Raw genomic sequence first — 20,254 nt, forward strand, 5'->3', positions numbered from 1 at the left:
CTTTCCCGGCTGTGCCGCTATCTGTGTCATTTATGATGTTTAACGTTAATTTTTTACCTGCCATTATCCTTTTATTTGATTACTCTTCGTTCTTTTTAAGAATAAAAAGCTTAATTAAATTATTTAAAACAAGCATATATCCCAGGAGCAGAAGAGGAATAATTAAAATAATACTTTTTTTGAATTCATGTCAGCTTTAAACATTGAAATGTTTATTCTGGCGCAGAATATTTTAATGTAATTCGGTCCTAAGATGAAGACGGGGAACAAAATCAGTTTTCATACGTCATTTTCCAAGCAACACACATCATTCATGCCAGTTCATAAGTGCTTTATATGTAGAAGAACAGGCCATCAAAACAGTCCCTATTTAGAGAAAGCGAACCCGGATATCAAAAACAAATACATGTACTATAAACTTTAGTATCTTGCACATGCAGTAGGAAATCCTGTTATAACATTACAACAATGCAGGCTTTTATGGGTTTGATTCTTTCTTTTTCATTACTACATTATTTGGATCTTAGTATGGAAATAAGGTCTTTGTAAATAATGTGTACATGAAAGTGTCGAGATCTTTATAAATTGTTACAAAACATGTGGAAGACGTGGTTCTTTTTTTCACTGATTTACCTGATATGCAAGACAAGTGCATTACGTAAGTCGATGTTTCAATATATATTTTAAAAAAAGTATCCTACTCGTCAGTGTTAACGCTCTTTGCGCACATGGTCAGTATTTGTAAAAATTTGTAGCAATTCATTTTTACAAGCAAATAACTGTTCTATATTTGGAAAATACTTCTGTAAAATTGTACAGTCCTTGTAAACCTTTAGGAAGAAAATTCAATATTAAAACAATTTTGTAATAGATATTAACGAAAATAATTTTTTAAAATATGCATGTAATATTATAACATACACGCGGTCTGATATACGTTGCCGATCCAATAAATCATAGTCTATTGACCGGCGGTCCAATAGATCGCAGTCTAATAGATCGCAGTCTAAATAAAACCAAATATATGTGCTGTATAGATATATCTCTTTATTACACTTTTATCAATTATATTAATTCTTTTCTATGACGTTCCTAAATATCACCGTAAGCAGAATCCTCAACATGTACATGTATAAATATACTTAAAAATATCGTTTTGGATTTGTTCTTTTTTTCGAGTACAGCTATCAACTAACTTTATTGAAAATAATAAATTTGGATGATTCCTGCTTATCAGTGAATAATAACGGAATATAAAAACAATACATATACATATGTGTATATTCAGTCAACACTAAAATCCATGTAGGGTTTCTTTGTAGTTAAAAATATGCACTCTACGATTAATCATATCCTTCAAGAGCATCCGGCTAAAATTAGTAACAGTTTCCCACCGTGAACCATCATGTTTATGGTACACTAATAAGATTACAAAAAATTGGTCACCTGCAATTTATACTTAGTTATTGTAAAACCTATCAGTCATCATCAGGGGAAATGCATGCTATGCAGAGGATCATACAGCATAACTTAACCGGTAACATGTATTAAAACATTAGCATTAGTTATTCTTAATCATTTTATTACACTCATTGCTCGAAACGATTAAAAACAATCAAAAAGCTTCAAAAATAGCGTTTTGACCACATTTTTGACCTTTCTGGGCCTCAGTTATAAACCTGTAGGCATATTCAAAAAATTATCCTAGGACTAAGGTGCGTCCTAAGTATATTTCTAAGGATATTTCTTAGTCTTAGGTCTGTTTCTTAAAGTTCTCTTAAATTCATAAGAATGCTGCTTTTGCATCTCCTATAAAACTTCAACACTGGGTAGGAACACCAGAGAAGCACTTATGTATTAATTATAGTACTACTGCCAACATACAAAATAAATTCTCGAATGATTCTATTAATAAAGAATTTGATATAAACTGTTAAAATTATCTAATATATTAAAACATATATACATGCAACTAAAGAATATTTAAAGACTTTGAGAAATATTTTTCACATTGTGAAAATGTACTACATGTATATGATACTTCACATATGCTTTAATGAAAAACTCTGATTCATAGTGACATTTTCATGTAGAATGCCTTTATTGAAACAACCTAAATCTAATAACTGTACAAAAGAAAGACTTATTTTTATTTGAACACAATATATTTTATTCTTTTGTGCAATTTGACAGCCTAAATTTTTGGGTTATTTTATACGTACATACAAATTGTATAGATTTTCAGTCAGTCATAACATGCCAAAAGCTTACCACATGTTCATAGTTTTAAACCATTTTTGTAGAATTGTATCATATTCATTAGTCAAAATCAAGCAAAATTTCTTCAACTAAACAGGTTTGCATCTGCAGTCATTATACTATTATACTTTTAGTATCAAGTTGACGAAATTTAAATCTATCACTAAACAAATATTTATATGAACACTACATGTTCAACATTTATAAATAGTGGCACGCAATGAATAACATGCATGGACGTACATAATCACAAATAAAATTTTCTCGGGTTTTTTCTTCTTCTTTTTGATACCATAAATAACAAGGGCGCCGCTAAGCGGGGCATCCTCTCATGACATGAATTATTGTGGGGGATGCATTATCTAGCAATATACAGTTTTGTAAATGTAAATGAGGAGACCAAATTCTTATAACCCTCCATTGCTACAAAAAGAATTTTTTTTCCTGTACTAGATCTAAATCCAAAAATACAATTTTGTTGATTTGAACTGCTTACTTTCATAAGTGAAGCGAAAGTAGTTATTGTCAAGTCGAACATAGAATTTCTGTTTAAAATTGTGTTATTTCAACGATATGATAAAAAGTATTAAACTAAACAACTTGAAAATTTACAGGGTCTGTCCTTTTACCATGCCAAAAACGTGTACGAAGTTTGATAAATATCCGTGCAAGGGTTTTCTTTTAAACTAGCTTCCAAGCTAAGACACGCATACATACACACACACGCACAATGACGATGCTATATCCCCTTTGCAACAAGTTGCGCGAAATCTTAACAAACGTATCGACGAAAATAGTCGCTTTTAGCCCACCTGAGCTGAAAGCTCAAGTGAGCTATTCTGATCACATTTTGTCTGTCGTCCGTCTGTCCATTAGTCTGTCCGTGAACATTTGACATTAATTTTCCAAATTGCTGGATCCGTCTCTGCTAAAAGTATAATAGTAAAATGACTGCAGATACAAACCTGTTGAGTTGAAGAAATTTTGCTTGATTTTGACTGATGAACATGATACAATTCTTTAAAAATGGTTTAAAACTATGAACATTTGGTAAGTGTTTGGCATGTTATGACTGACTAAAAATCTAGTTATACAATTTGTATGTACTTATAAAACAACTCAAAGATTTTGGGCTGTCAAATTGCACTAAAGAATAAAATATGTTGGGTTCAAATAAAAATAAGTCTTTCGTTTGTACAGTTATTAGTTTTAGGTTGTTTCAATAAAGGCATTTTACATGGAAATGTCACATGAATCAGGTTTTTTCATTAAAGCAAATGTGAAGTATCATATATATGTAGTACATTTTCACAATGTGAAAAAAATATTTCTCAAACTCTTTAAATCTTCTTTAGTTGCATGTATATGTGTCTTAATATATTAGATAATTTTAACAGTTTATATCAAATTCTTTATTAATAGAATATTTCGAGAATATATTTTGTTTGTTGGCAGTAGTACTATAATTAATACATAAGTGCTCCTCTAGTGTTCCTACCCAGTGTTGAAGTTTTATAGGAGATGCTAAAGCAGCATTCTTATGAAATTTAAGCATCAACTTGTGTGCAATATTACGTTTGGAGGATTTAGATATTGACAATTAAAGTTATTTATTTCATTTATCAAATATTTATTTTTTAAAATATTTTCATCGTGGTATTTAAAGCAGATTAGACTCCAATTGTTCAAAAACACAAGAGTCACAGAAAAAAACTAGAAAGAGAGAAAAAAAGCTGCGATTTAATGCTGTATCTTTGACGAGTATCAAAAGATGAGGCCCTTATATCGTGACTACAGTCAGCATCTGTTTTATTCGGGTTGAATTGCCACTTCATAAAAACACGTTTTTTTTTACTTAGCAAAGGAATGCAAGGAGGACGAAAACGGACTTAAATACGAAGGTACAAAAAGTATGTCTTCTTCAGGAGGTCCTTGTCTGTCATGGAAACATCAACTTGTGCAAAGACAGTTCAATACTTATAATAACAGTATGTTAAAGGAAAACTACTGTAGAAATCCGGATGGCCACACTAGTCCTTGGTGTTTTGTTGAATACTTAAAAATATACCGATCCGTCCCTTTTCTTCCTCGCGGTAGGATTCGTGAAAGTGGTTTCTTCGGTGATAGGGGATCAGGCTTTACATTGAGGCAAGTCAAGCATATTAAAAAGGACCCCTGCGATATTCCATTCTGCTTCGAAGGCAAGTATCCCAGCAATTTTAGCTCACCTGAGCTGAAAGCTCAAGTGAGCTATTCTGATCACTTTTTGTCCGGCGTTCGTTTGTCTGTCTGTAAACTTTTTACATTTTCGACTTCTTCTCCTGAACCACTGCGCCGATTTTAACCGAACTTCACAAAGCATTCTCAGGTGTAGGAAATTCAGGTGTGTTAAGATAAAGGGCCAAACCCTTTTTCAAAAAGTGAAAATTAAGAATACTAAAAAATTGTTGGTATCTTTCAAAACATCTTCTCAAAAACCCATTGGCCAGAATAATTAAAGCTTGTGTGGACGAATCCTCAGGTTCAAGTTCAAGTGTTAAATAATAAAATATAAAAAAAAAATCGTTAAAAATCGTCATCTCAAAATCCAGTTGACAAGGCCCTGGGGCTATAAAAACTAGACGAGATCACTTTTGATCTCAGTCTCAGTTTTTCATTATATGTTCCTTTTGTTAAAGTGAGACTGGGATCAAAAGTGAGCTCATCTAAGTTTTATGCCCCAGGGGCCTGAAAAGCTGTTACTTGCAATTGTGTCAAAGAACCCTCAGGTAAAATAAATTCAAGTTTGTTCAAATAATGATCCCTGGGGTAGTGCGGGGCCATAAAGAGGGGTTGAATTTTTTCATAGGAATAAATAAAGAAAAAAACTTTAAAAATCTTTTCAAAAACCAGTTGGCCAGAAAAGCTGTAACTTGTGTGGAAGCTACCTCAGGTGAAGTAAAGTCAAGTTTGTTCAAATCATAATCCCCAGGAATAGGATGGGGCCACAAAGTGGGGGAAGGGGCAATTTTTCGTTAAAACTAGATGCTATCTCGTGCAAGCGCGGGAAATAACATTCTTCACATCTAAATGATACAATGCTTACTTTGTAGAACCATATTTTCCCTTAAAAACAGCATTGCTGGGTATATAAAGGAGCTGGCATGGATAAATTTGCTAAAATGAATGATATATACATTTACGTGGCCTTAATTCCTTTTGTTGAAGCTGACTGGAAAAAAGAAGCAAACATTTTTTTAATGTAATTTCAAACCCGTAGATCGTTATTTACTTATCTGGTGCATCGTATATCAAACTTGTGTTCTTTAGGTCAAAGAAGATCGGTGAATAAATGTCCACATGCGTGTAAGATGCCCATATGAGGAATGATTAGATAATGCAAAATTAAAATTTCATTAAATCTGATACTTTTTTAAAATAATTAAAAAACAAGTGTTTTAAATACTTGCAATAGGTTGATTTAAACTGTCGTATGCGTGTCAAAACTTCCAAATTATGTCATTTTTATAGCTTCAGTGCTTTTTCTTTTATAGAGTGGATCTGAGCTCCATATTTTTTCATAGTCTAAATGTGGTTTAATGGAATTTAAACCGATTTTAATCAACATAAATGTGGAGAGATGGTCCACTATACTAAAACAAACCAGCAATTGAACGTTTTAGAAAAATAAAAGAAGACTGTAAATTCGTGTCTAACATCTCCTATATATATAGCATTTGAACAACGCATTTTATTATGAATGAACTGGCTCAGTGGTTAGAGCACAAGACATTTGGTAACTTTATAGAATTTGGGTTTTTAGGTTGTGGGTTCGATACCACCTAAACTTAAGGATTAATTGTTTTTTTCTTATCGTTTTTTGAAATATTTCAAACTTAATATAATCAGAAATTACCCTTTTGTAAATTTGTATTGTAACAATCAAATATATCTAGGTGAACATTTTTTAAATTAGAAATTGTTTTTTACACCTGAACCAAATAAGCAGTTGCTCCATCTTATTCCCCATTTTTTTTCACTATACATTTTGATACTGTACCAAAAAAGAATTTGAGATAAAAGACTGTTTTGAAAAAAAATTGTCGCCCCTCCCCATTCAACTTATCAAACGTTTTAGTTGAATTTCAAACCAGTGAGTCCGTCAATCGGAATTTAGTGTAACATCGCGGATACAGGACTGTTTTGAAGGAAAAAAACGCCCTTCACTATTCCACTTCCCCGTCATATGCATACATCATTTACCAATATAGACGTAAACAAGAAAAGGACAGGGGCGTACAAGGCGTTGTATATCCCCCACTCGGAGCAATAAAGACGAACTATTTTCAATTTCAGTCAAAATATTAATTTTTGGCTCGTAAGCATTGTTTACAGTATAAATGACATGGCGTGAGTCAAACATATGCTTTCATTCTTTAAACACGACAGATATGGGTTTCCAAATTTATACAGCGTTTTATGCCAAAATCTTTACTCTTCTAAATTGCAAATTTTAGGTATGGATGGGTCTTGACTCAATCTTAAAGGTACTTTTATTCAAAGAATAAGTTTTTATTCATTTTTATTATTGATTTATTAAAATGGAGTCAATAATGGCTCAAAATTCGTGGTTTTCACCAGAAACAATGCACTTTTATTAAATTATTAATAACTTTCAAACAATCAAACTTATTCACAGTACTGGTATTGTATGCCCGTAGCTCAGTGAGTTTGGTGAAAGATTGTAGACTATCCTTATCGGATAAGAGGGTGTTCGCATCTTAGCCGTCATTTTATTTCTATATAACTGTGGTTTTAGGTAAATCATTTTTATATAAGATTTTTTTTAAAAAGAATATCTAATAGGCTCTAGATAACGATAAAAAATACGCAATGTTCTGTACACACAATGTCGCATAAAAATAGCGCTTACACAAATATGAGGTCATGGTGTTAATGTTTAGAAAATAAACTAATAAAACATATTTAAAAGGACATGGTCACAATTTTTGTCAAAATAATTATCCCGTTTTTATTGTTTACATTGCTTTAGTGAGGTATTTATAATGATCAACCAAAATTTGAGTGTCAGCCGTCCTATTGTAAAGGAGATTCAGAGCTCACAATTCATTATAATGTAACAAAGTGACGATTAGTGAAAAATTCCAGTTTTAGACCCAAATGAATATGATAAACGCTTGGAACTATTAATTTATGCCTAAAACGAATTAAAACAGAGAGAAATCAGCTTGAATAAAACTTTACCGGTATATTGAACAAATGTAAACAAAAACAAGGCACGAGCCTTGTCTACATGAAAAGTATTTGGAAGCACTGTATTTTGCTTGGTAAATCTTTAGATATGCAATTCTAAATCAGCCTATACACTAAAAATAGAAAAATGAATTTGATCAAAATCGTGACCATGTCCCTTTAAATGAGATAAGTACAAATTATAAATGTATATTTGTTAATTTTTCAGAGAATGATCTGACTTTTATATTATACATGTACTAATGTACCATTTCAAATGTAAAATTCTTTTTTATGTACGTTAGTCATTTGAACATTTTTGGTGCGAAGGATTTGCAAGGCATTGTATGCTCTTGCCCTTTGTTCATTGTATACACATAATGTTTAAGGTTTACTACCACTCTGTCGTTTTAAAAAATGTATGAAATAAATAAAACACCAGTATATGCATATCTATTTGCATATTTTAAACCAAAGTTGTCAAACATAAAGTATCTACCCAATGGTTAATACGCCATCGTTTTCCGCTATGGCGCTTATTAGTCTAATCGCGTTCCTCAGCACTCGTTCTGAATAAAATGTACTTAAACTAATATCGTATCAAATTAACCACTTTTAAAAATTACTAGTAACCATAAATTGCTGATTCAAGGTATCAGACTGTGATGACTTGTCCTGTCAACCCGCGTCCTTGGGTATCTTATTCTTAACAGTTTATCTGATTTTCTCACCAGAGGTCGTGCTTCTTTTATAAGCGTCTATCCATCAGAACTAAAATCGCACACTAAAGAAACGAATTTATTCATTATATTATTTCAATATCTTTCAAGTCTTAATTTATATGTGTACCCTAAATAAGTTTCCAGTAAATACATGTACATTTACTCTTTACGTAATCATTAATTGTTATTTCATTGCAAACATATATTTCAATTCAAACTTCCATTGATTTGGATCCGCCAAAGCGTGTTCACCACCTTAATTACTATCATTTTTTGCTATTTCGGGCTTGTTTATTGAAAATGAAAGTAGATTTTTAATTTACTTTGCAATAATTATTTATCAGATGAAATTCAGTTATAGTCTACGGACATCATCTCACACGCGTTCAAATACCAAAACTATAGGCAGTTACTCTGATGCAGGCGTTTTGTTGTTTATTGGTGAGATGTCTTTAATTATAAAAATAGATTAATAGAGAAAAATCTTTAAAAATATTCTTGTCAAAAACCAGTTGGCTGGAAAGCTTTAACTTGTGTGGAAGCATCCTCAGGTAGTTTGGATTCAAATTTGTTCAAACCATGATCCCGGGGGGGGGGGGGGGGGGCGGTAGGGCAACAATAGGGATTAGTTTTAATTATGACCTCCAGTGGTAGGGTGGGGCCACAATGTGGGAAGGGACAATTTTTACATAGGCAAAAATTGAATTATTCTTGTAAACTTAATGTTATAAAAACATAGATTTGCTAAAATGCGAGAATCTTGAGATGTTATTGATTCCCAATTGCTTAGAACCTGGACAATTGTTGGCCCCATTAGGGTCTCAAAGTTTGGTGTAGGTTTATAGATGTTTGATTAATTTAAGTCTTCTTGATAACTGTAATACTCTTATGTGACATGGCTTTGAAATCATCCTGTTCAAAAGTGGCTCACTGTTCAACATAATAATATCTGAAGAACAATTCAAAAATCGTTTATTTTTATTCTACTACATTGTCAGATATATTATATATAACCCCAAAAATCAAATTTCATTATGGCTATTGTTGCTCAGGTGAGCGATGTGGCCTACGGGCCTTTTGATGTTGTTGGCCGTAATCGTAGTGATGTACAACAGCTAATAATGTTTAAAGATAATTTGAATGTCAAATGCAATTGATGGCAAACTTATAAATCAACACATTTAATACATTTTACACTTTATTTCAGCATCCTTTGAGTGGAATGGGGAAAATAAAACGTTTGGAATTCAATTAAGTAATAGTACAAAAATGATAAATAACAACAAAACAGGTAAACGTAAATTTTGCATTTTTTAAATTTTAAATAACGTATTTTTAGAACACTTTAAAGGTAATTTAAATCAAGTATGTGTAAAAAATATACTAGTTTAATGATTAATGTTCTAAATAATGTTAAACAATAATTTGTTAAATTTAAATTGAAGTTATCTTGTTTAGTTAGACATGATTTTTTTTTCATTTCATAAACATAAACAACATAAAACAGTAAAGAAAGTTACTAATATAAAAGTAGGAAATGTTGTTCAGTCAGCCAATAAAGCCAATGTACTTCTCTTTAATCAAAGGTTCAGAAAATAACTACATTCTAAGGATTGAGCCTCTTTTACCAAATACCTCGTCAATAGAAGCTAGTTTAAAGCTCCCTTATCTACGACCTGTGTCTACCGGAAGTTGTTTACAGCTTGAATATCGTACCAAGAACCTAAAGTTAGAATTAAAAACAGCGTCCCAGACTTTGACTCTTCTTTCTGAAAGCAATGAATGGAAGTTTGTGAACGTAAATATTCGCCCAGAAGCAAAAGAGTATCAGGTTTGAAATCAATTTGGACAGCTTTGGTTTTAAAAGAGTTACAATATAAAATATACAGGATACAAATCTTTTTTTCTCCCTTGAATTTAGGTTTCAATTTCTTCTGTTTCCTTACCAGCCTTTTCAAAATTTGCAGAAGTAAAATACATTCGTGTTCGAGAAGGATCCTGTCAAGGTAAAATTCAGTAATTGTCAATTGTGTAAGTCTTATATCTTACTGAATTTGAAAACACTAATGGTACTCGATAATTCTAATTTGTGGTTCTAGGTTGTTTTCCTTGTTTCAATGACGGCTTGTGTGTTAACAAATCCGGATTTTGTGATGTGAATATAGACTGTCCTGATTTTTCAGACGAAAGGAATTGTGGTAGGTTTCAAACTCAAATATTCTTTCATGGAGTTGGGAAAAATTGTAAAAATCCAATCAATTTAAAAGCAGTATAATTTTATGGTAATCTATGGTTGTTTATATTGTTCATTGCAGCCCTGGAATGTTTTTTTCATAACTACTACGCCGGGTTTCGAAATGAAACAATTTCATTTGATCCCTGCACAAATGGAAAATGTAGTTTCCACAAAGAACGCTACGCTAAACCAGGATGTGTTGTTGAAAATAAATGGAAGCTTTGTAATCTTGATGAATGTGGTATGATACTTCAAAAAAGATATAACGAGTTATCCTTGCCGTCGTGTAAATTATCGAAGTCTAGAGATTAAGTTCAATTGACGGTCTCAAAATTAAAAACTATACGAGTTAAATTATTTCACTTCAATTTTGATATAAGGTTATCAATTGCCGAAAATGAACCAAAAAAAGTCCCCCGAAAGAAAAACTTTAAGTTGTAAATGAGTTTTATTTCTACATGTATGTTCATGAAAACAGGACAGTTTTTGCTATTTAACAATTGAACTTTTTTCTTTGAATTTAAACTTCCAGCTTGTATCTCACCCTTTGTTTAAAGATTTCCAAAATTTAATCTTTTTTGTAAGCGTATAAGATCAATAAAAAATAGGTTATGTTGTATCTATTGTTTATGTCAAGTATATTCATTGGATTATTTTTACTCTGTACAAAGCATAATAGTTTATCAATGTTTACAGAACGTGGGAATTTGACGTGCACATTTGTTGACAATACGTGTGGGTGGAAACCATGGAAGAACGGCTTAAAGTGGAGTCGAAAAGTTAATAAAAACACTGGTAATACAACCTCTATTTCTTAAAAGTTTTTTCTAATAATTCAAACCCAAGGTACATAATCTTGAATATTTAATGTCACGTAAACTTGCTTACTGAAATGGCAGAAGCATACACAATTGAAAGTAATTTCTATATTTAAACAAAGATGTGAATTTTTCTATTGAATACTTAATAAAATGTATGTTTGCGGTCAAGTTTTATCAATTTACTGTCTCTTTCCTTCATTAGATGAGAGTCATATCAAAGACACGATGAAGTATTGTAGTATTAATATCGATGATATTATAACCATGTCAATTCACTAATTTCAATAGTATGTACTCAAATGCATATCTTTACTGAGCACTTTATTGTATCGATATCGCATTATTACTATATACTATCGGAAAAGAGAAACTGTGCATTATTTAATATATGAAAAAACATTTAAAAATTACAATGAACAAATTTTATTTTTTGTGATACTGTTAACACATGTATTCGTAACAACATCTCATAACACATTAATGTCAACGTCAAGTAACGTCAATTTCAGCACACTCGAAAGTCACTGTTATTTGAAATTGAATTAACAAAATTAATAACGCGTGTGACCACCATTTGCGTTCGCGCATGCTTGACAGCGACGCCTCATTGATGCCACTAAAGTGTTCAGAAATGCTTGAGGGATGTTGTTCCAGATGTTGGTTAAAGCCTGGCCTAAATCAGCCAAAATCACTGGCTGATTTGGTAAACGATGTAAACGTCTTTCCATTTCATCCCAGACGTGCTCGATCGGCGACAAATCGGAGGAAACAGCTGGCCAAGGCAAGACATCAACATTCTGTTGAACAAACAAGTCCCTGACTACACGTGCAACGTGTAGCCTTGCGTTTTTTTGCTGCAGAGTTATGTGATTTTGATGTCTCTGTATGAAGGGTATCGCATGACGCTGGATAATTTCATCTCGATAGCGTACGCCGGTGAGATTTCCATTGACAATTTGTAGAGGGGTCCTTCCACGTGATGATATTCCACCCCATACCATAACGCTACCTCCACCAAATTGTCGACGTTGCACAACACAAGCGTCCTGGTAACGCTACCCAACGCGACGATACACCCTACAACGGCCGTCACTGCTATCTAAATAAAATCTGGATTCATCAGTGAACAGAATATTGGCCCAATCCTGTATTCTGAATCGCAGATGTCGTGTGCACCACGCTAGTCTGGCGATACGATGACGTTGAAGCAGTATTGGGTGCACCGCTGGACGTCTCGGTCTGATGTTTGCTGGCGCAGACGATACCGCACAGTTCTTGAACTAACTGGTCGAAGCCCTGGAATGCTACGGGCAGTCAAACTTGCTGTCTGGAAACGATTTCTCAGATGCACAAATCTAATGTGGTTGTCCTGTTGACGTGACGTCACACGAGGTCGCCCAGAGTGATGCCAGATTGTCGAAAACGTCTCCATAATGACTGGATGGTGTTTCGATGAACTCCAAAGTGTCTTGCTACAGTATTTTGTGCCATTCCAGCTTGCAGCATCCCAACAGCACTATTACGTTGGTTTTCGTTGAGTCGTGGCATGGCATAAGGGTAAATTTTGTTAAAACTAAAGTGATTGCCTTAACAAAAAAAAATCCTTTACAACTCTTATTCAAAACAGTATTGGCTCGTAAAAGTAGTGCGTACAAATTCTTCAATAAACAACAGGTGCTTACTAACCATGAAAAGGTCCGTGCACCCGGACGGTTACCATCCGATATTGTCAAAAATATTACCATTATCAATTGTTTAAATTTTATAAATACAAACAATAGATATAGAAAAATTATACTAAATTTTATAATGCACGGTTTCTTTTTTCCGCAAGTATATATAACGTTTTCCAAACGATCAATGCCAACATTTATACGTTATTTGACATTTCTGCTGTTTTACCTTGTTGTCAATATCGACAACATTGTATCAGTTCCGATTTTCTTTTGTCCATAACTGCAGTTGTCAATATATAACGTCGATATCGATTTCACTTTGTCCACAACGTAAGCTGTCCATATTAAACGTTGATATCGTCGATATCGATTTTTTATTGTACACAACTAAAGCTGTTTATATTTAACGTCGATATAGCTCATATCGACGATATCGTATCGATTCGCATATGTGCTTAAGGTAATCAATTACATTCTCTTTGGTACTAGGCTTATCTATACTTTTTGTCCATATTGACGAAATAGTTTCGATATCATCTTCAAATAGTAAAATTACATCGTATTGACGTTATTTACGTATTTCTGTTGCTTTTTGTGGTGTCGATTTCGACGATATTGTGTCAATACTGATTTGCCAAATTTAATCTAAAGCTTTCAGTATTCAGCAACTTTATTAGTGTATGACGATATCGATATCCCCATTTTTTGTTTGATATAATCAATATCGACATCATAATTGGTACTGCATTTTATAAATGTCGATTACGATGTCGATATCGTCAAGTTGTATACGATATTGTTGATGTCGACATCATAATTGGCCTGCTTTTTATAAATGTCAATATCGTTGTCGATATCGTCATTTTGTATGCGATATCGACGATATCATAAACAAAGTTGGCTTTGGACATGTATGTTAGATGAAACTGCATTTCACAACTTATATTGTTGAATTACATTTACCTTAAGAAAGTTAAACATCCACGTACCTGCAAGTCATATCAAATTTTTTTTCAGAACATGTTTTCATGTGACAGTAAAAAATAACTTTCATGATTTCTTTATGTCATATAACACATAATATTTTCTATTTTTATTTTCTATATGAAATAATGTATAGATTATACGTATTAAAAGTACTATTTAATTACTTAATTTTTACTTTTAAGGAAAAGCATTTGTGTTTCCTGATAAAACAATTGACGTGAACTGGAGTTCGGAAGACATATCAATTCTATATAGTGCACCCCAGCCACCATCAACGGAATACAGTTGCCTTAGTATATCGTACTCTGGAAGAAATAGTCACATTGAAGCGTTTATTACTAAAGGAACGATGTTATCGAAAGAGAGGAAAGTACCGGTATTTCAACATCTGCACATAGACTCAGACGATGTTAAGTCCACCACTTTCCAGACACCCATAGACACCGCGTTCATGGTAGGACAGCCCTTCATTGTATCAATAAGTAGCTGTAAACTGATTTTTTACATGCAAAGAAGTATTTTAGCTTAAAATTTTTAAAAGGATAAAAACTATAGATTTAGACAAAAATAGAAATTAAATAACAAACAAGAATTGCGGAATGCCTGCCAAAATTGTTGCAAAAGACCAAACAAGGATTGTGGAATGCCTGCCCAAATTGTTCAAAATGTAAACCGTAATCATGTCCCTGCAAAAGTTATGAAAGATCCAAATTTTCTGAATCGTTTTTAAATTACAACAGTACTGTAATTTACGTCATCTGAAACCTTTTGATCTTGAAATAAAAACTATTTGAATTGACGAATTGCTGGCAATGCGTTTTATTTTTCCTACAATATTTTTAACTCGTATTTCTTACTTAGAGTTTAATGAGAATTTCTTTACAGGTTATGATACAAGCAAACTACACATCTAAATCGGATAGCGTTCTAAAAATCCACACCATATTCCAAGAAATCGGAATTTGCAAAGGTTGTAAAATTTGGTGTTTTGTTTTTTAATTTTAGTATCACAATTGAATTTTCCAGAGATATTTATGTTGTTCATATGTTTTTGTAATGTTATACATTTTTAAACGAAAAGATATACTTCATACCTAGTTTATACTTTTTACTCAGATAAAGACCCATGTGATCTTTCCCAGTTCCAGTGCATTGATGGAAGTTGTATTTCGAGTCAAAAGCTTTGCAACAATATCAGCAATTGTCCTGAGGATGAAGATGAAACGTTTTGCAAACAAAAAAGTTTTATCATAGGAGTCCCAATTGTACATGTATGTCCGGCTCATTGCCAATGCCATGATTTGATCTTCAAATGTAGTTCCATCATAGACGTTACTGATGAGGCAAGGTCACTTGAAATATTAAGTTTTCACAACTTTGACATTCAACGTTTGGAAGCGTTCAGATATCTTGTCAATCTGAATTTATCTGCATCTCTTGACAAAAATACTTCTCTAAGGGATATTTTAGAACACTTAGGTTCCAGACATTTGCAAAAATTAGACATCTCATTTAATTATATAACTTTCATAACAGCAGACATTTCCTTTAAAAACCTTCCAAATTTATTGTATTTTAACGTATCAAACAACATGATTCATTATTTAGACCTTAGTTTTCTGAAACAAATTCCAACCCTTCGCTTTTTAAATCTGAAAAATAATAAAATAAACGAAATGTATTTTTATGACAACAAATATTATGATGATTCCAATGAAACCAATCTTGCTCTCTTGGATCTAACGGGTAACGAGATACGAAGTATTCAGCCTGGATCTCTTTATTTTTTGAAAGCATTGATTAAACTAGATTTGAGGGATAACAACATTTCAAATACAAATAACTATTTCTCAAAATCCATGAAAATAATAACGTATCTTGATTTGGGCTATAATTCAATAGAAAAGTTATCTTTAGACATGTTTAAGGGTTTAAACAGACTAATAGAGCTAAACATGGAGCACAATAAAATAGAACAACTTGATCCTTTTACCTTTTTCTCTCTTCCTTCTTTACATACATTAAATTTAGCTTTCAACAATGTACGTACAATACACAGATTAGCGATGGAAAATTTAAGTTCCCTAAAAAAACTTAATCTTACTGGAAACAAAATAGTACACCTAGGTGCATCTCTTTTCGCTGCTTTAAAACATCTCCAAATTCTTGATTTATCTGAGAATGCAATGAAGACGCTTGAGCGCAATGCTTTTGAAAGTCTGGGGGAACTGAAGTCTCTATACATTCATGGAAATGAGTTAGTTGTCTCCAAATCGATGTTTGAAGGCTTGTGTAATTTGGAAAGGTTGCGGACAGATTCGTACATCATCTGTTGTGTTAGACCTTCGACAGTTGACGTTGAGAAATGCATCTCTCCTCGTGATCGTATATCGACATGTGAACAATTGATAAGTGTTGGGGTTTTGGCACAGATGATCTGGTATATGGCACTATTTTCCTTCGGTGGTAATATTTTCGTTATTTATTACCGACTGAAAATTTACTTCAAGGGAAGCGCGACGTCACAAACCTTATTAATTTTGAATCTAAGCATTTCAGATTTATTGATGGGAATATATTTGTTCATTATCGCAGTAGCGGACTTAGAATACCGAAATAAGTATGGATTGAACGACAGTAAGTGGCGATTCAGTAACATATGTACTGCAGCTGGATTATTGGCAACAATTTCTAGCGAGGCCTCCGTTCTTTTCGTTTTCTTGATAACTGCAGAAAGATTTATAGCATTTAAATATCCATTTTCAAGTGCAAACCTTAAAACCCAGAAATGTGGCACATGTGCAGCAATCACTGTATGGCTATTTGCTGTTGGTATTGCAACAGCTCCCTTGTTTTTCTACTCGGATTTCTATAGCAGGTCTACGGTTTGCATATCGTTGCCTTTAACAACAGATATGTTCTCCGGTTGGGAATATTCTACATTGGTTTTTATTGTATTTAACCTATTAGTTTTCATTGCTGTTGTTCTTGGACAAATACTTATTTTTGCTGAAGTAAAACGCATTGGAAGTAATGTAACGAATGATACAACAAAGAGAGAGATTGCTGTCTTCAAGTCATTGTCCTATGTAGTGTTATCAGACGCATTTTGCTGGATACCAATTGTAATAATAGGTATACTTCTTTTTTTAAATTAAATAAACATTCTGATTTTACTTTTATTAAGAAAAGGAAAGCCGCTTTTTAATACAGCATAAATTCATATGCTAAAATTTTGTTACCATTTTAACTTTGTTATTTCTCTAATGTTTTGTTTGTAAGGACTATTGGCATTGGGAGGCGTCAATATTTCATCAGACGTTTACGCTTGGATTGTCGTTGTCGTTCTGCCGATAAACTCTGCGTTAAACCCATTCATCTACACATTAAGTATAATGAACAAGAACAAGGTACTGTGGAATAAATGTTAACACTTTTGAATGTATGTATTTTAATATGTATCAACGAGGGTTTTTAGAAAAGTTCGCGGACACAGTGATTTACGACAAATTTACTGTGTACTTTGTAGGATGACGTATGTTTTATTTAATGACTACCAATTGAAAATAAGTATGCAAAAAATCATTTGATTTTGAAGTTGTTTTCAAAAGATACATCGATATTTATTTTGCATGAATTAGATTTACAGAGTACTATTTAATACTTTTACGACGTCAGGTGACGTCAAACTACTGAAAGACAATTCAAACCTATCACTCTTTTTCAAAGTAAGCACCTTTTCGTTCCCACACTTTTTATACCATTACCCCGTTTGTAAAACGTATTACACAATTATTTGTCAAATGTCTGTATAATGTCTTTTGTGTCACATCATAGATCATTTAGGTCCAAAAATCTCTGTCCACGCAGTTTTGACTTCAGATAAGGAAATAAAGCGAAATCCGTGTGTGCAATATCCGGGCTGTATGGGGGATCGGGGTGCTGCAAGAGCTCAATATATCAGTATTTTCATTTTCTAACATTCAATTCCAATTGTGGTTCCAATTGTACACCTTTCTTTTATAAAGATAGCAGCATTTAAGAACCATTTGGTCTCTATAGGAGAATTTTCTGCGTGCACACAAAATTTAATGAAGGCCAAGTGTTCCAAGGTATCCATTTACGTTAACGTTTTTGACTCATTTTTCTAGCGTTGGTATCCATTTACGTTAACGTTTTGACTCATTTGTCTAGCGTTGGTTGGTCGTCCATATTTGGAGACAAAACGGCCAGAAATTCTTCAATTTAATTGAAACGTTTACAAAATTACATTCATAACTAATTGTGATCTTTACATTTCCTTAATAAGGATAAATGCGTACAAAAAATGAAACAATTAAAAACCGACATGCTCCTTGAAGCATATCTTATTAAAATGATTTATCTGTACATTTTAAGGTACATTTAAAATAAAAAAATCTTTATATATTCTTAGAATATACGTCATGATTAAATATGAAAAGTTAAGCTGGTATCATGCAAATAGTCCGCTCTCAATCGAATTTGTCCTTGAACTTTTCTAACAACCCTAATACATGCAAAAACAGTTTGCCATGTTCATTCTTTGATATTTTTCATTTAAATTTTTAACACAGTGATATGTTTGTAGTAGCTGGGGCAATATAGACCGTGAATATCGCCTTGGATAGCTTAGTGGTAGAGCTCCTGATTAGAGTTACATGGGTCCCGGGTTGGATTCCCGGTCAAGCCAAATGTTTTCAATATTCATCCTCTCCTATTACATTTGGTGCCGTGACGTACCCCTGGAACTGACAAGTTAACTCCTGCCAGGGGAAAACATGGGTTGATCTTCGAAGGCGAAGATCATTTAAGGAGGGAGGAATATAGTAGTTGGGGTAATTTGGACAGTGGATATCGGCTTGGATAGCTTAGTGGTAGAGCTGACTAGAGTTACAGGGTCCCGGGTTCGATTCCAGATCCAGCCAAATGTTTTCAATTTTCCTCCTTTCCCATTACGTATTGAAAGAGCGTCTTATTAATAAATGATGTTTCATAAGTGTTATAGAGAAGCAATTTTTAGGAATTAGATTTTATTCATTTTAAATAATTGCAATTTAATCATACGGTTGATATTCGATTGGATTCTATGAAAAAATAAAATACGTTAGTAGCAGTTTTAATCGTAACCTAAAATCGTCTTATATAATTTTTAGTGAATGTACATATGATCAAAATAGGTATAAAAAAGTTCATATCAAGGGAAAAACTATCAAAAGTGTAAATATGGAATGAATACTTCAAATAACTTTATGATTCATTGACATTTCGTCATTATCAATCGATAATGTTCTTTTATTTCCTTTTCAGACAAAGCAGTCTCATTCGAAGAGCACATAGAGAGAGAAGAAAATATTTTCTTTCAATAATCAAATCTAAATAAGATAAAAGGAGAAACATGCGTTTTATTGCATGCTTGATAATCCTTGAGCTAATTAATTCATATTTGAATTCCCTACAATAAATTAAGGTCAAGATCTAGTAAATGATTCCAGATAGTCTTTTTGGTGCAAGAACCATTATGACGTCATAATTGATTTGAAGAATCTTTTTCCCGTACTTTACGACTTAAAAGGAATTATGTAGAATATTTAACAATTTCTTGACATTCTATGTTAAATCATGGGAAAAGAAATCCCAATACCTATATTCAATTTGACATCATTTTAAAGAGGAAGTCAAAAGCTTGTTTAATTTCGTTTTTGGTAAGACTGTAGGCATTCTAGATATATTTTATTAGTCAAAAATGGACAAAACTAATTTTGTTCCTCAATTTCTTCATATTCCATTGATAATGACAGTTTAAAACCTGATTTTTCATTGTGTTTACCAAACATTTTAGCCCCGGTACACCCTATGAAACAAATCTATTGTTATGAATTATCATGAAAAGAATTTATATTTTAAATTGTATTAACCTGTAGGCACCTTTCATTTACTAGATCTTGACCTTAAACGAAAACAAAAATCATTTTTGCCCGAAATATATTATCATAGATGTGTAAGATACACCGCAAAGATGTTTTTGCACGGGGTATGCAGTTTGAAAACTTGTTGTTATTTGAACGGTTCTTATCTTTATTATTATTAAGGTCTTCCGTTTCCAACGGAAGACCTTATTGTTATTCTTCGGTTTCTTTTTCCCTATTATTAAGGTCTTCCGTTTCCAACGGAAGACCTTCTTGTTATTCTTCGGTTTCTTTTTCCCTATTATTAAGGTCTTCCGTTTCCAACGGAAGACCTTATTGTTATTGCTTTGTTTCTTTTTCCCTTTTATTAAGGTCTTCCGTTTCCAACGGAAGA

At 32.7% G+C, this 20,254-nt stretch overlaps 1 protein-coding gene across 1 annotated transcript; it reads left to right on the forward strand.

Moving 5' to 3' along the window:
• Window positions 1-532: 532 nt before the first annotated feature.
• On the forward strand, window positions 533-20,032 carry LOC128167382 (relaxin receptor 1-like). The gene is made up of 13 exons (XM_052833080.1): window positions 533-658; window positions 4,119-4,460; window positions 9,421-9,504; window positions 9,800-10,044; window positions 10,135-10,219; window positions 10,313-10,411; window positions 10,529-10,690; window positions 11,146-11,244; window positions 14,116-14,387; window positions 14,819-14,903; window positions 15,050-17,068; window positions 17,216-17,343; window positions 19,262-20,032. The coding sequence occupies exons 1-13, from the start codon at window positions 598-600 to the stop codon at window positions 19,289-19,291; spliced, it is 3,711 nt and encodes a 1,236-aa protein (XP_052689040.1). The 5' UTR covers window positions 533-597; the 3' UTR covers window positions 19,292-20,032.
• The last annotated feature ends 222 nt before the right edge of the window (window positions 20,033-20,254 follow it).

This window comes from Crassostrea angulata, chromosome 10 (genome assembly GCF_025612915.1).
Source record: "Crassostrea angulata isolate pt1a10 chromosome 10, ASM2561291v2, whole genome shotgun sequence".
Classification (NCBI taxonomy): Eukaryota; Metazoa; Mollusca; class Bivalvia; order Ostreida; family Ostreidae; genus Magallana; species Magallana angulata.